This window comes from Ailuropoda melanoleuca, chromosome 12, assembly GCF_002007445.2.
Source record: "Ailuropoda melanoleuca isolate Jingjing chromosome 12, ASM200744v2, whole genome shotgun sequence".
Taxonomy (NCBI): Eukaryota; Metazoa; Chordata; class Mammalia; order Carnivora; family Ursidae; genus Ailuropoda; species Ailuropoda melanoleuca.
In genome coordinates, this window is record NC_048229.1 from 24,480,198 (window position 1) to 24,495,890 (window position 15,693).

Below are 15,693 nucleotides of genomic sequence, written 5' to 3' on the forward strand. Positions count from 1 at the left end.
AATCGGGTGCATGCATGTGATGGGCTCAGCCCCTCGCGATAGTGAACGCGAATTTCACCAGTGTTTCTTTGCTTTCAGGTTGCTGCTGTGGAGCGGAGGGTGAGGAGGCACCCTTTGCACAGGGCACTTCTGTAGGCGCGTCACAGGCCGGGACGCCCACGGCAGCTGTGTCTTTCTGGAAGACCCACCCCTGTGAGATGTGTGGTCCAGTGTTGAGAGACATTTTCCACTTGGCTGAGCACCAGGGAAAAGGAAACAGCCAGAAACTGTTGAGGTGTGGGGCATGTGGGAAACGATTTTATTTCAGTGTAAAGTCTCAGCAGCAGCAGGAACAGCACCTGGGAGCAAAACCCTGCAGAAGCCGCATGGATGGGGCCTCTGTTGTGAAGACCTGGGGATTCCATGGTTCAGGAAAGCCCTTTACCTGTGGAGAAATTCAGAAGGACTTCCTCTCTGGCTCCGGGCATGTGCAGCCAGAGGCCACTCATACTGGGGAGAAGCCAAATGAAATCATCCAGTGCAGGAAAAGTCTTAATACTTGGGGAAAATGTAAGAACGCCTTTGGTCCCAGACACACAGATACTCAGGACCAGGGTGTCCACTTTGGAAGAACAGTCCTTTGTGTGCAGTGAATGTGGGAAAACATTCAGGTACAAATCCTTATTTGCTATACACCAGAGATTCCACACTGGAGAAAGATACGAGTTTGGCCAATGTGGAAAATCCCTTAGGCACCGATCAACCCTGAATGAACGTGGAAAGAGTCACAGTGGATCCAGGCAGTACACGTGCAGCAAATGTGGAAAATCCTTAGGCCACAGATCTGTCTTCATTCATCCCCAGCGATCGCACAATGGAGTGAAGAGGTATTTTTGCAGTAGATGTGCAAAATCTGTTAGCTGTAGCTCAGTGTTGATTACCCATAGGGTTCAACCTGGGGAAAGGTTTTATAAGTGTCGTGGCTGTGCAAAATCTTTTCCTTCTATGTCTACCCTCCGTTATCATCAGAGATCTCACACAGAGGAAAGACCTTATGAGTGCAGTGATTGTGGGAAATGTTTTACGAGTAGTTCTGTCCTCCGTTCTCACCAGAGACTTCACACTGGAGAAAGGCCTTATGAGTGCAGTGAATGTGGCAAGTCCTTTCTCCGAAGAAATAGCCTCAAATTACACATAAAAGTTCACTCAGGTGAAAGGCCTTATAAGTGTAACGAGTGTGGGAAGTCTTTGAAATGTAAGTCAGGATTCGTCAAGCACCAGAGAATTCACACAGGAGAAAGGCCTTATGAATGCAGTGAATGTGGCAAGTCCTTTCTCCGAAGAAATACTCTGAATGTACACATAAAGGTTCACTCAGGTGAAAGACCTTACAAGTGTAACGAATGTGGGAAATCATTTAAGTTTAAGTCAACATTCATTAAACACCAGAGAATTCACACTGGAGAGAGGCCTTATGAATGCAGTGAATGTGGGAAATCCTTTATCTCTAGGACTGACCTACGGTATCATCAGAGAATTCACACAGGAGAGAGACCTTACCAGTGTAGCGAATGTGGCAAGTCCTTTGTCCGAAGAAATATCCTCAAGGTACACAGAAAGGTTCACTCAGGTGAAAGGCCTTATAAGTGTAATGAATGTGGGAAGTCTTTGAAGTGTAAGTCATCGCTGATTAAACACCAGAGAATTCATACAGGAGAAAGGCCTTATGAATGCAGTGAATGTGGGAAGTCTTTTATCACTAGTTCTGTGCTTCATTCTCACCAGAGAGTTCACACTGGAGAAAGGCCTTATGAGTGCAGTGAATGTGGGAAAACTTTTACCACTAGTTCTGTCCTCCGTGATCACCAGAGACTTCATACTGGAGAAAGGCCTTATGAGTGCAGTGAATGTGGGAAATCTTTTACCACAAGTTCTGCCCTCCATTATCACCACAGAGTTCACACTGGAGAGAGACCTTATGAATGCAGTGAATGTGGCAAGTCCTTTGTCCGACGAAATAGCCTGAGTGTGCACCTGAAGGTTCACTCAGGTGAAAAGCCTTATAAGTGTAATGAGTGTGGGAAATCATTGAAGTGTAAGTCAACATTCATTCAACACCAGAGAATTCACACAGGAGAAAGGCCTTATGAGTGCAGCGAATGTGGGAAATCTTTTTCTGCTACTTCTGTCCTTCGTTCTCACCAGAGAGTACACACGGGAGAAAGGCCTTATGAATGCAGTGAATGTGGAAAATCTTTTACCTCTAGTTCTGCCCTGCGTTCTCACCGAAGAGTGCATACTGGAGAAAGGCCTTATGAGTGTAGTGAATGTGGCAAGTTCTTCCTCCACAGAAATAGCCTCAATGTACACGTCAAGGTTCACTCAGGTGAAAGACCCTATAAATGTAATGAATGTGGGAAATCTTTGAACTATAAGTCGACGTTCATTCAACACCAGAGAATTCACACAGGAGAAAAGCCTTATCTGTGCAGCGAATGTGGGAAGTCTTTTAGTCATAGCTGTGCCCTCCGGTATCATCGTCAGAGTCACCTTGGAATAAGTCCTTATGATTGTAGTGAATGTGGGAAATCTTTTACCACTAGTTCTGTCCTCCGTGATCACCAGAGACTTCACACTGGAGAAAGGCCTTATGAGTGCAGTCAGTGTGGGAAATCTTTCACCGCTCGTTCTGTCCTTCGTTCTCATCAGAGAGTTCACTCTCGGGAAAGACCTTATGAATGCAGTGAATGTGGCAAGTCCTTCGTCAGAAGAAATAGCCTCAATGTACATGTAAAGGTTCACTCTGGTGAAAAGCCCTATAAGTGTAATGAATGTGGGAAATCTTGGAAGTGTAAGTCGACATTCATAAAACACCAGAGACTTCATACAGGAGAAAAGTCTTTTGCTTGCAGTGAATGTGGGAAATCTTTTTTCAGTCATGGTGCTCTCAGTTATCATCACAAAGTTCACAGTGGCAACAGGCCTTAGGGGTGCTGGTGTTGTGGGGAATCTTTCAGCTAAATCTTCAGTCTCCTTCAACCTGAGGAAATACACAATAAATAGAGTCCTTATGGGCAATATTAGGAACTGAATGTTTATGTTCATTAAAATTGACAAGTTCGATCCCTATGCTATAATGCAGTAGGAGTAGCAAGTGATGTCTTGGGAGATGATTCAAAGTTACAGTTTCATAAAAATCTGAATTAACCTTGGAGCGAGGCCTCAATGAGTAGGTGAATGACACAATTCCTTTAGCCAGTTATCTGTATTCATTCCACACTTGAGAGTTCACACTGCAGAAAGAGTTAAAATAACATAGAAGGTAATATTTCTTTCTTTAGTGTATTTACACTGGAGAAGGATCTTTTTGAGGCAGCCACCTTCCTGAATTGAACTTTGTTCACCTGAGTGTCTAGAGTGGAGTTACTTTCCATAAGTTCAGCCTTTTGGGAAAAATTCAGAAGGTGTGTATCATGCTCTGATGTGTCTGAAGTTATTGCTAGAAGTCACTGCCAGAATCCATGGCAGAAGTCATTTCATCTCTGTCACCCGGATGGCCTCAGTAACTTATATCAGTCACCACCCAATATGCTTAATGATGCTGACCTCTACTTTGTTATTTGCTGATGGATATCACGGGTAATTGAACCTCTTCATTTCTGATTTTGGTCATGTATGTGACCCAGTGTTGACCATTAGTACCTGATCTATGTTCTGGGTGGTTACTTGCACAAGAAGACTAAATCTCTTAGGGATTTGTTGGTCTTATAATGCTTCTGATCAATCTTTGCAGCTTCCAAGTCAGTAACAGGAATTGAATGCCACTTTTGCTCTGGTTTATGCATTAATATATGCTTTTTTAAATTTAATTATCTGTAATTTTAGATGTTGTGTTCACTGTAAGGAGTGGTTTGAAAGCAGAACTGGGCTCTGCCCACACGTAGGAGTGAACAGATTTCATTGCATTCCAAATTTATTGTGTCCCAGAGAGGGTAATAACCTCCATAAGTACAACATTACTCTTCTCCAGCCTAGGCCTTAATTTGCATTAACTCTGAAAACCTAACTGATGGGCTGAATGTGCACCCACAATTCATATTTTGAAGTTGTAACCCCCAGAGCCTCACACTGTGGCTACAGTTATAGCATCTTCAAAGAGATCGTGAAGTTGAAATGGGTTATTAGGAGGGACTGTTAGGCGATGTGGCTGGCTTCATGATAAGAAGAGATGAGGGTACAAGCACACATGGATGACTGTGAAGACTGGGAATCTTCATCTACAAGCCAAGGAGGGAGACCTGAGAAGAAACTAACCGTGCTGACATCTTATGTCCAATTTCTAGACTCCAGATTTGTGGGAAAATAAATTTCTGTTGTCTAATCACCTAGTTTGTGTACTGTGTTATATCACTTCTAGCTAATACAGCCTCCTAGGATCCATATCTGGCTTTTGTGGTCTGGATGCCAACAAGTTTTGTGTGCTGAGAGGTCACCCTGAAGAGGGAGCAGTTGAGACCATCTCCAGTGCTTGTGGAAACAACAAGAATATTTTGCTTGTCCACAGCTGATAGCACAGGATGCCAGGCACTGTTGAGTGGAATCTCTACCTCAGGTCCTTCAAAAGAGCCATGTGACCTGATGTGCAGTATTCACTTGTAACACCACAGGGGCGGGGGAACTGTAATTGGTTATCTAGGAGATTGGGTAATTAGGGAGTAGAGGAGACATCGGCCACCTACGTGGTGTGTATCCACAGACGTAGTGACTGTCTGGGAAGTATCAATGTGCACAGAAATTCTGCGCTTTTAGACACACATTGTCAAAACAATCCAAAAGTCACTAATTCTTCTGTCCTCTGTGGTGCTTACATGCCAAGGTCATTGTGGTGCAGGCCAGAAAAGGACAAAAACAGGAGATTTCATAGTCCAGGGATGTAACTGTGACCCTGCTTAGCCAGCATTCTTCTTAGTATCATATACAACTATGGCAGACACCTGTTCTGAACCATCCTTCTCCCAGCTTGTCTCCCAGGTACACCCCAGCCTCTAGGACTATAAAAGCAGGACTTACTGGCAGTGGTGGTGTGGAGTCCTACTTCTGTTAAGGTTGCCCAAGTCTTGCTTCTGTCCAGAAGTCCTTAAATAACCCATTCCTTGAGATGCCTGGGTGGCTCAGTGGGTTAAGCGTCTGCCTTTGCCTCAGGTCATGATCCCAGGGTCTTGGGATCTAATCCTGCTTTGTGCTCCTTGCTCAGTGGGGAGCCTGCTTCTCCCTCTGCCTGCTTTGCTCTCTGTTTCTCTGACAAATTGATAAATAAAATCATTAAAAAAAATTAAACCATTCTTCCTCAAGCTGGACTTCTCACGCTTTTTTAAAAAATTTTTATTTATTAGCATGAGCTGGGGGAGGGGCAGAGGGAGAAGCAGACTCCCTGATGAGCAGGGAGCCTAATGTTGGCCTCTATCCCAGGGCCCTGAGATGACAACCTGGGCTGAAAGCAGATGCTTAACCGACTGAGCTACCCAGACACCCTTCTCACCTTTTTACTTTCGTCATTCAGCTCTGAGGTCATTTTTACATATATGTCCCTTTTCAGTCAACAGTACTGTTTTCTGGATGTATACTACTATTGATCTCTTCATCTGTTTGGAGCACTTGGGTTATTTCCAGTGTTTCACTTTCACAGAGGAATCCCTCTATATAGTTTCATTATAATTCCTTATGAATTATAGGTTTAACAGAAGAGGTATCATTTCTGTTAAAACTCAAAGTACAATGGTAAGTCACAGGTAGGTGAGTGTTAACATTTTCATGAAAGGGCCAAAATGGGATCTAAACTGTTCACCATTGCATTCCCACCAGGCATATGTGAGTTGCAGTATCTTTAGTCCCTGACAATACTTGATAGGACCAGCCTTTAATGTCAGCCCTTTTAATACATGTGTAGTGCTATGCTTTCGTCATTGCTTCATGTGTTTCTTTACCACCTGTGTGTCTTTTGTGGTACATTTTCTTTATTTCTTTTTTTTTCTTTAAAGATTTTATTTATTTATTTGACAGAGATAGAGACAGCCAGCGAGAGAGGGAACACAAGCAGGGGGAGTGGGAGAGGAAGAAGCAGGCTCCCAGGGGAGGAGCCTGTTGTGAGGCTCGATCCCAGGACTCTGGGATCATGACCTGAGCTGAAGGCAGATGCTTAACGACTGAGCCACCCAGGCGCCCCATGTGGTACGTTTTCTGTTCATATCATTTGCCTATTTTCTTTGATGTGAGTAATGGCTAGTTCCCTTTTCAGTTATAAATAAGACATGCATACAACAAAGATACACGTTGGAATTTTCCTCATTTGCACACGGTGTGACGTTTTTCTCTCATGGTAATACTTCCAACTATTACTTCATTAACTACCTCAGATTTTTGTGGCCTACCCATTGTCATGGACCAAAACACCTCACATGTTTAAGTCTAGGGTACATTCATTCCATTATGTCATCATTTTCTTAAGTCCAGGCATTCAGAAAAACAAAAATCCGTCCCTGCTCTGTAGTGTTTGCCAGTTTCCAGAGTGTAAATTCTCCCATTGTGAGAGTGGGATATTCTCAGAAAAGGTGCTGAATAACTATATGTGGGTGTTTGGTGGAAAACCGTTCACTGTGGGAGCTGTGAGCTGGCTGGAGGTCTGCAGGAGCCCCAAAGGCAGGAGACTAATCCTGACAGGCCAGAGGGGAGGGACATCCCTGAACACCCCGATGGGTGACTAAAAATCTGTCTGGCCTCACCCTGATAGTGACAACGTTGTTAGGCACACCCACCAGGTTCAGAGTTGCTTTCTCCCATCCCACCCAGTACATTGAAAGAACTTCTCACCCTGGAGTGCCATCCTCCATGTGATTTATTTCCTTCTCTCTCTCTTTAAGATTTTATTTTTATTTATTTATTTATTTATTTATTTAATTTGACAGCACAAGTGGGGGCAGTGGCAGAGGGAGAAGCTGGGTCTCTGCTGAGCAGGGATCCAGATGGGGGTCTAGATCCCAAGGCCCTGTGATCATACCTGAGCCAAAGGCAGACACTTAACCAACTGAGCCACCAGTCTCCCTCCTTTTCTTTTTGTAATAGTTGACTGCTGGTCCCCAAAGGAGTCTACATTCTGTGCATCTCACCACAGTCTTGGGCTATGTTTCCAGACAGCTGTCTCAGGGGAAGCCTGCTGGGCCTGGGGAGGGGGTGAATGCTGGGGTCATTTCTGGCCACCTCCTATCCTGAAAGGACTGGGAGCCAGGTAGGGCAGAGCCTGTCTCAGAATAGATCTGGGATCAGTGTTGGTGCAGTTTTTGATTTTACTTCTAGGCGGTGACTTTGGCCTTTCATTTGAACTATCCCTTTTGACCTTCTGCCGTTTTTGATCCACTTTCAGCCTCCATGCCAAGGGGCAGCCCTTCCACTCAAGGGCTTGCATGTCAGAAAGATCCTTTGTAGTTTCAGGCTGGGAGATGCAAAGGAAGGTCAAGTTTCCTGGTTCAACCTGAAGCTGCCACCTGGGCTCTGACAGGTCTCAGCTCCTCTCACCTACAGCTTAGTGGCTACTGCAGGGAACCATCTCACTTATGGTGCACTAGTTCTGGGACTCTCGAAGTTTGTCACTGACTATTGCCAGCTGTGCAAGAGAGGGGAGGAGAGGGAGACAGCCAGTGTAAATCTCTTTAAGACTGCCTTTAATGTGTGGGCTGTAATGCCAATGGGTTAAAAGAAATTCATTTAAGTTACTGGTGTTTTTTATTTTTCAAAAAAAGAAGGAAGGAAAGAAAAGGAAGAAAGGGAGGGAGGAAGAAAGTAAAAGAAGTAAGGGAGAGAAAAGGAGAGAGAGGGAGGGAGGGAGAGAGAAAAAAGAAAGGAAGGAAGGAAAAGAAAGGGAGGGAAAGGAAGAGGAAAAAGGAAAAGGAAAGGAAGGGAGGGAGAAAGAAAAAGGAGAGGAGAGGAAAGGAAGGAAGAAAAAAGAAAAGGGAAGAGGAGAGGAAGAAAGGAAGAGAGAAAGGAAGAAAAAAAGGGAAGGGAGAGGAAAAGAGGAAGAAAGGGGAGAAAAGGAAGGCCAGAAGGGGTACATCTTCACTCACAAGGAAGAGTATACCCAGGTCTGGTGCTAGTATTGGAACTGCAGAGGCCTTTTCTTCTCCAGACCCTAGTGTGAGCACGATGGCATCTTGGGGAGTCAGTGAGAAAGGGGCTGAGCATGTGGAGATCGGGGTAGGGTCTCCCGAGGACCTCGGTACCAGACAGGAGGGCAGCGGTGGCTCAGGGACAGAGAAGACACCTGGAGGGAGTCAGCATCCTGGGTAGAAGATTTAGGAAGGAGCCTCTGGACTGAGTTACCATACTTCCTCTGGAGCCTATGTTCCCACCACTGATCCTTAAGGCAATGCCTTCCTAAGACAATTGACCGTTCTAGACCCAGTAGGCCCCTCAGGGACTCAGCACAGTACACAGGTGAGTCCTTCCTTCCTCCAACAGCAGCATGGCCACTCTGGTGCCTCCTAGCGGTGATGGGGTGTAGAAGTCTGGACTAAATTCAGTGGATTAGATTGTCCACAATAATCTTAAGGGAAAAAAACCTCAGAGCAGGTTGGTCAACAAATTATTGAAGTGGTAGAGCAAGGTTCTTGTCTCACAGAATCGAAGAATGGATCTTGTGGACAAGGGAGAGTAAAGTGATAGAAGTTTATTAAGCAAGAATACAGAAAAAGTTCTCAGGAGTGAGAGGGGTCCCAACAGGGTTGCCACTAAGGACTTTTAGGGTTGGTCTTTCGTAGAAAGCCAACCGGAGAACTAAATCTTTTTGACTTCTCTACTGGCAGCACCTCTGATTAAGGACTACTGATAACATCTTTAGTGGCTTGCTTCTTTTAGGGTTTGGTTATTTTCTGTTGATCACAGGAGACTGTCAGAAGTAAGACTTCTCCCTCAGACACCTGGGGCGGGGTGGTCTGGAATGTTCCCTTAACTCTGGTTTCCTTATACCTCCACATTTTGTGGATTTCTGTGAGCCTGATCATGGAGCCCCCTATCTATATATCCCTACCAAGCACCACCTGTCCCATACTGATTATGACTTTGTTGTACTGTCGGGGCACAGGGATGCAAGAGCACCTAACCTGAGGGTCCCAAACAAACTACGTTTGGGCGGCTCCCTAGTGACAAAATCCAAAGGCAGGGGGCGCCTGGGTGCCGCAGTCATTAAGTGTCTGCCTTCTTCTCAGGGCATGATCCCGGCCGTTATGGGATTGAGCCCCACATCAGGCTCCTCCGCTGGGAGCCTGCTTCTTCATCTCCCACTCCCCCTGCTTGTGTTCCCTCTCTCGCTGGCTGTCTCTATGTCTGTCGAATAAATAAATAAAATCTTTTAAAAAAATCCAAAGGCAGAGGAAGAGGTGGTGGTGAACAGGGAAGGAATCTCTCTCAGCAAGGCCAATGCAGAGAAGACACTAGACTAACCTCTCAAAGAATACTCCAAAGAGACAAAAGTAGTTTCAGGTTTATATAAGGAAAATATCGACCAAGGGTGGGTGGCTATGTGCAGGTAGGCAGTGAGTCAAATAGATCATTGTCCGGGATTCAGTCATGGGTAGGGTCTTGGTGGCTCAGGGCAATCCTCAGTGCTTGAGGGGGTAGTTTTGGTTCCTATCGGGATGCTTTGCCATTGGGGTCTTCCACTGAGTCAATAGACAAGGTGAAAAGAATCCAACAAGAAAGTTTGAGGTCAAAATAGGGGCAGCCACGGTCCTCTTTAAGTACTAAGAAAAACAGTACGTATGCATAGAGGCACCTTGGGCCCTTGGGCCAACCTAGTAATCTTAAGGTTAAAGAAGCACCCTTAGCTTCTATGATTTATTAACCTTTCTCTGTTCATCTATAGGTCATGTTTTCTCTCCTAGAAAGAGCTGAGCATTCTGCATGACACAAAACAGAACAGACCCTTTTGCACGCCCCCTAGGCACTAAGGAACCAGACTCCTCCCAGTGCTGTGATAGCGTCTATAGCTAACACCGTGGAGTCTGGTGTAGTCAAGAAGTGTTAAGGACCACTGTACGCCCTTTACTGGTTAACTGCCCCAAATTCCTCTAAAAACCCCTGGGTGGGACACCTGGGTGGCTCAGCTGGTTAAGCGTCTGCCTTCAGCTCAGGTCATGATCCCAGAATCCTGGGATCAAGCCCAGCATCAGGCTCCCTGCTCAGTGGGGAGCCTGCTTCTCTCTCTCTCCCTCTGCCTCTCCCCCAGCTTGTTTTCTCTCTTTCTCTCTTGCTTACTCTCTCTCAAATAAATAAATAAATAAAATCTTTAAAAAAATAAAAACCCCTGGGTGAGGCAGAAACTTTGGAGTTGGCCTTTGTACAATGGCCCGCCTTTTCTCCACGTGGCTGGTCTCCTGATTAAAGCTCATATACCTTTCCAGTCAGTACTTGTCTCTTGAGTATCATTTTTGGAGCAATGTGCAAACAAACTTGGGTTTTGATAACATAGGAACATATTTGAACACAGAGCCCCTCATACACACACAGCAACTCTTCCATGTGCCAAAGCAATTTTAAAAGGATACCATACTGCAAATAATTGTATTTCTGCATGAGGTAGAGTTGACGTGAAATGTTGGGGTGAGGAGCACCTGGTGGCTCAGTCAGTTAAGGATCTGCCTTAATGGGATGGAGCCCCGCATCCATCTCCTTGCTCAGTGAGGAGCCTGCTTCTCCCTCTTCCTGCCACTCCCCTTGCTTGTGCTCTCTGTCAAATAAATAAATAAAATATTGAAAAGAAAAGAAAAAAAAAAAGAAACAGGGTGAGGGATCACACCGTCAGGAAAGAATTCTTGAGACGTCTCCATGAGACAAAGGTGGTTTATTAAAGCACAGGCATGGGACCTGTGGTCAGAGCTGCACTGGGATTGTGAGAGGTGACTGATTATGTTATTTCCAGTTGGGAGGGAGTAGGGATAGGGGCTGCAGGGATGGTAGTTGTTGTCAGGTCAAGGTCATCTACTAAAACCTTAATCAAGACCCTTCAGATGTGTATCTGTGGGCTATTTGTTTAGAGAATGATTGCTCTTGTATACCTTGGGGGGGGGTGGGTAGAACTAAAGGAAGCTTCCAAAGGGATATGCATATGGTAAATAGACTTACAGGATCCTGGAGTTCTGGCTAAGGTCAAGCTAAGGTTGTCTTTTTCCTTTAGAAAATACTAAAATTGAGGGAGTTGAGTTCCTGGAAGAAGGTCACCCTGCCTGTCCCAAGTACTTGTCAGTGGGGTGTAAGTTGTAAGGAACTTAAATTTTTTCTCTTTTTCTTTGTTCACATTGGAGTGATTAGTGGCTTTTTATTTTCTGCGTTCACAAAGGAGTAGTATGTTAATAAACTACAAAATCCAACGTTCTAGACTTTCCTTTTTTAATGAAGGAAACGAATGTGTGCTGATAAATTTTGCTGCCTAGGTTATGAGATCCTGCAGCTGTCGAGCAGATTTGTGTGAATCAGAAGAGTATCAGGCGCCCTGTCCACAGGAAGCACAGCGAGCAGATGCAGTGTTTTACTGTGTATCTATCTCACCCAAGGCTTCTTAAAACACTCAACTCTGTGGCTACCCCCGAAGTCCTGAGTCAGTAGGTCTGTCTTGTGGGCTGAGAATGAGCATTTCTCATGAGTTGGGATGAAGCTGATGAAGAGGTCAGTGCAGAAATGAAACCATGCAAACAGGTTTTTTAGGGAAGGCCAGGCTGCTTTGGTCCAGACTCCAGTAGAGGGAGGCTGTAGACCTACGGACTGTGATGAGCAGCAGAGTGAAGGGTTCTCATGGACACCTGCTGAGTGTCATTGTGGTGAGCCAAGCAGGCTAAAGGCTTAAAGGGCTGGAGTCCCAGGGTCTCCACTGTGGAAGACCCCACTCAAAGTCACACTCTCCACCTGCTTTTTTGGCTTCCAACTGAAATCAACAAGCAGGACATTAAACCCACGAGGCTCCAATGCCCCACCACCTACATAGGCAAACTGAAACCTAACCTCCAGCAAATTCTTTTAAAAGTCTCAAGGGTAAGACATGGAACCAAAGAATCCCAAACAGTGATTGACCCAATCACAAACAGCTACCTAGGCTTTCCCAAATAAGGCAATTCCTTAAGCTATAGCCAATCATATAACTTGTTTGCTTTGCTTCCATTTTTTTGTTGGCAAAAGCTCTTCCCCTCCTTTGGTTTCTTGTTTGCTGAAATAAGCGCTTTGAAATTTAAATGAGGCTCACTTTGTCTTTAACAGAATTAATAAAAATTAAAACTGGCAGGGCTCATTCTTGTTCAGTGGTGCTCTTATAAGGAGGGCTTCCTTACAGCCCAGTGCAATAGTCCATCCAATCCCCTTTTCACAAAATCACCTCGCCTTGTTCCATTGCTCCTGCTACAATCTAATATGCAATATAACTTAGTATTTCTGCTTTCGTGGTTCCTGTGTTTTCTTGAACCTAAAAAAAAAACACCACGTGAAGGCAGGATTTCTTGCCTTATGCCTGCATTTCCCCCATGCATCTACCAAAGTTCTTGAAAACCCCAATGCATATTTGGTAGAAGAGTGAATAAACATGACATTTCAATTTTCCTGTCATTTTGATGAAGTTGTGGAATCTAGGTGAGGTTCAGTGGGGTGGAGTCCGGAGCCAACGACCAAGAAAGAATTCATGAGGCGTCTTTGGTGCAAAACTGGTAGTTTATTAAAGCACGGGGACAGAACCCTTGGACAGAAAGAGCTGCTGCCCTGGGTTGTGAGGGGTGGCTGATTATATACTATGGGGTTGGGGGAGGTAAGGAAACAGAGAGGTTGAGAAAATACTTTCATATGTTAAAGAAGATTCACAGGATACCAGAAGCCTTGCCATTGTCAAGTTAAGGTTGTTTTTCCCTCTAGCAAGGTGTTAACATTAAGATGGCTGGGAACTTCCTGGAGGCTGCAGATTATAAGGACATTTAATTGTATCTACCTTCCCTTCCAGAAGCTAGGCTATTGGTAGAAATGCTTCGTTCTTTGGTACCCTAAATGTCCTCTTTTAAATCTCTCTAAAGTAGTGTGAAGATCGGAAGAGAGAACTCATTGCAAACGGATTAAGGAAGCACAGGGTACACACTGGTAGGAACTGCAGATCAGCAGGAGGAAGGAAGATAATTTTTATCCTGACAAATGAGGGCACTTTCCTGGGGAGGATTTTAATCTGCTTTTAACAAAAGAAAGAATGGCCCCTCCTTGCCCAGTCAAGGACACAGTAACCTTGGTATGCAGCCAATGAAACACTGCCATGACTCAATCTCCTGTGTTTCAAGGACATTTTATTCAAAGTTATCCTTCTCAATCTTCTAAGACCTAAAAAAGCTGACTTTCCTTTGTCTCTTTGAATTTTCCTGGTTTGCCATAGTGTGCTTATCCCAAGTTGAAATTCCAGTGTTATTCCAGAATAAACTCAGTGTGCTTGTAAAAAAAACAAAACCAAACCCTGGCTTTTTAATGTTAAGGTTGATAGTAGCAAGCTCAATGTTTTCAGGAATGAAAAAAAATCACATTTTGGAGATGAAAGCCTCACAGTGTCAGGCACATTGGTCTAGAACAGTGAATGATCTGTTTGATTCTATCTTTTCTCAGATTTGCTAAACCTTCTCCTAAAAGGTCTATGAACTGATAACTGTTTTTTAGCCTTTAGTGATGTGTAGGGAGATGGAATATGGATTTCCCCATAGCTATTTCTGCCACTGTCTTTAAACATCTGAAATGTGCATTTCACCACAGTTTTCTGAGATAACTTCAATTCCTAAAGCAACACTACTGCCAATTCCTGAAGAAAGAAGGGTCACTTCCTAGCAAGAAGATGAGCTCATTGGGTTCAGATAACCCTTTATTTCAGGGTTCAGATTCTCCCTTTGCACACATGTTCCAACTGAAAATGGCAATGTGTTTGGTACAAAAACCAGCATCCGTTAAGTTGCTCTGTGTTTGAGGTGATATCAGACTCTTCAAAGGAAATTAGTATATCTGCGATTATGAAGTAAGAAATATGTGGACAAAAGTGTTCCTTCATAGATGGGACGCAATCACTATACAGGCAAGAGAGGTTTAGTGTGGAACCAGAGGCTGACCTCATCATCGTCCCCATAATCTGGGTGGCCTACCATCCCTCGTCCCATCCTCTATTTATGTCACCACCCTGTATAGGGTGTGAAAAAGGAAACCAGGGACCCCAGAGTCACTTCCCTAGGCCATGTCACCAAACCAGGGCATAATACCTAAGTTCATTGCACTTTCAACCTCCCCCAGAAATTCAGTTTCCACTGCTCAGTCAGGATTTTTCTGGTCAGCACCAAAAAGGTAATAGGCCACATGGATGGGCCCTGTCGCCCAAAAGGTGAGGCATTCCCCTAATAAGATTCTTGTCCCCACAATAAGCTGACCGCACCTGACACTATCCTTTTTTCTGCTTATGATATTCCTGTCCTACCTTTAAAAACCTTTCCCTTTCTGTAGCACTTTGGAGCTGCCTTCTACTTGCTAGATGGGATACTGCCCAATTCAAATCACTGAATAAAACCAACAGACCTTTACAGTGTGATTGGTTGAATATTTGGTTGCTTAAAAGGAACTAATCTATAGTTCCCAACCAGTACTATCAAACTTAGGAAACTGACCCTAATGTTTCAGGATGCAAACATTTGAGGAACAGCAACATCTTTGCAGCTATATAAGATCTCATTTATTTCTGAACTTCTGTACGGAGGTTAACTATTTATTTCAGTAAAATGATTTGGGAGCATCTAAAATAATCTTCTCCTGGGGCACCTGGGTGGCACAGCGGTTAAGCGTCTGCCTTCAGCTCAGGGCGTGATGCCGGCGTTATGGGATCGAGCCCCACATCAGGCTCCTCCGCTATGAGCCTGCTTCTTCCTCTCCCACTCCCCCTGCTTGTGTTCCCTCCCTCTCTCGCTGGCTGTCTCTATCTCTATCTCTGTCGAATAAATAAATAAAATCTTAAAAAAAAAAACAGTTATCTCCTTTGGAAGCAGAGAGTCATAGAGTTTGAAATTAGGGCTCTTCTCCAGCTTTAAGGAGCAAAGCCGGTTCCCCTGGGTGCCAAAAGTTCTTCACACCAAACCTCAGGATGCCAAGTAAACAAAGCACACGTACTCCAGGGTGCAGGACCCCCTGAGGGCAACCGCTAGAGCTCTAGGAGTCACAACACGTGAAGAGCCACCGCCCCCAGAACACAGCGCGGAGCCAATGAGGGATCAGAACGCGGCATATCTAAGGGTGCGCGTCCTGTGGGGGCCTGACGTCGACCTCAAGCCCCATAAGTACTTTGCTGCTTGTTACCTTGGTTTATCGCTACGGTTCCAAAGAGGATTCAGGATTTGGGTGATTGATCGCAAAGACTGAGGGGGAAGCGCTGTCCTCGCCGCACACCGTTGAGTCCAGGTGTCCTTTCTCTTCCGGCCCCGCTCCGCCCACAGAGTCCGATGGCGGCGGCCGCGCCCACGGACCCGGCTCAGGTAAACCGCTCGTCTCCCCTCCTCCCCGCCGTCCCCCCACCCAGACCCGAAAGGCCCGAGGCAGGGCTCCTGCTCGCGTCCCTGCGGCCTAGGCCCCGGTGTCCGGGACAGGGAGGCGCCGGCGGGCGGGGGCCCGTGTGTGAGCGCCGGCGTGCTG

General features: G+C 45.2%; 1 protein-coding gene across 3 annotated transcripts in view; it reads left to right on the forward strand.

Moving 5' to 3' along the window:
• LOC100466376 (zinc finger protein 850) overlaps nt 1-15,693 on the forward strand; it is a 44,188-nt gene that overhangs the window by 22,454 nt on the left and 6,041 nt on the right. The window contains exon 3 of one of the 3 annotated variants that reach the window (XM_034639377.1): nt 79-1,133. The exons of the other annotated variants lie outside the window; for them this stretch is intronic. Within the exon in view, the coding sequence (XP_034495268.1) occupies nt 79-632 (554 nt within the window). The 3' untranslated portion in view covers nt 633-1,133. Of the gene's footprint in view, nt 1-78; nt 1,134-15,693 lie in introns of those variants that run through there. 3 annotated transcript variants of the gene reach the window in all.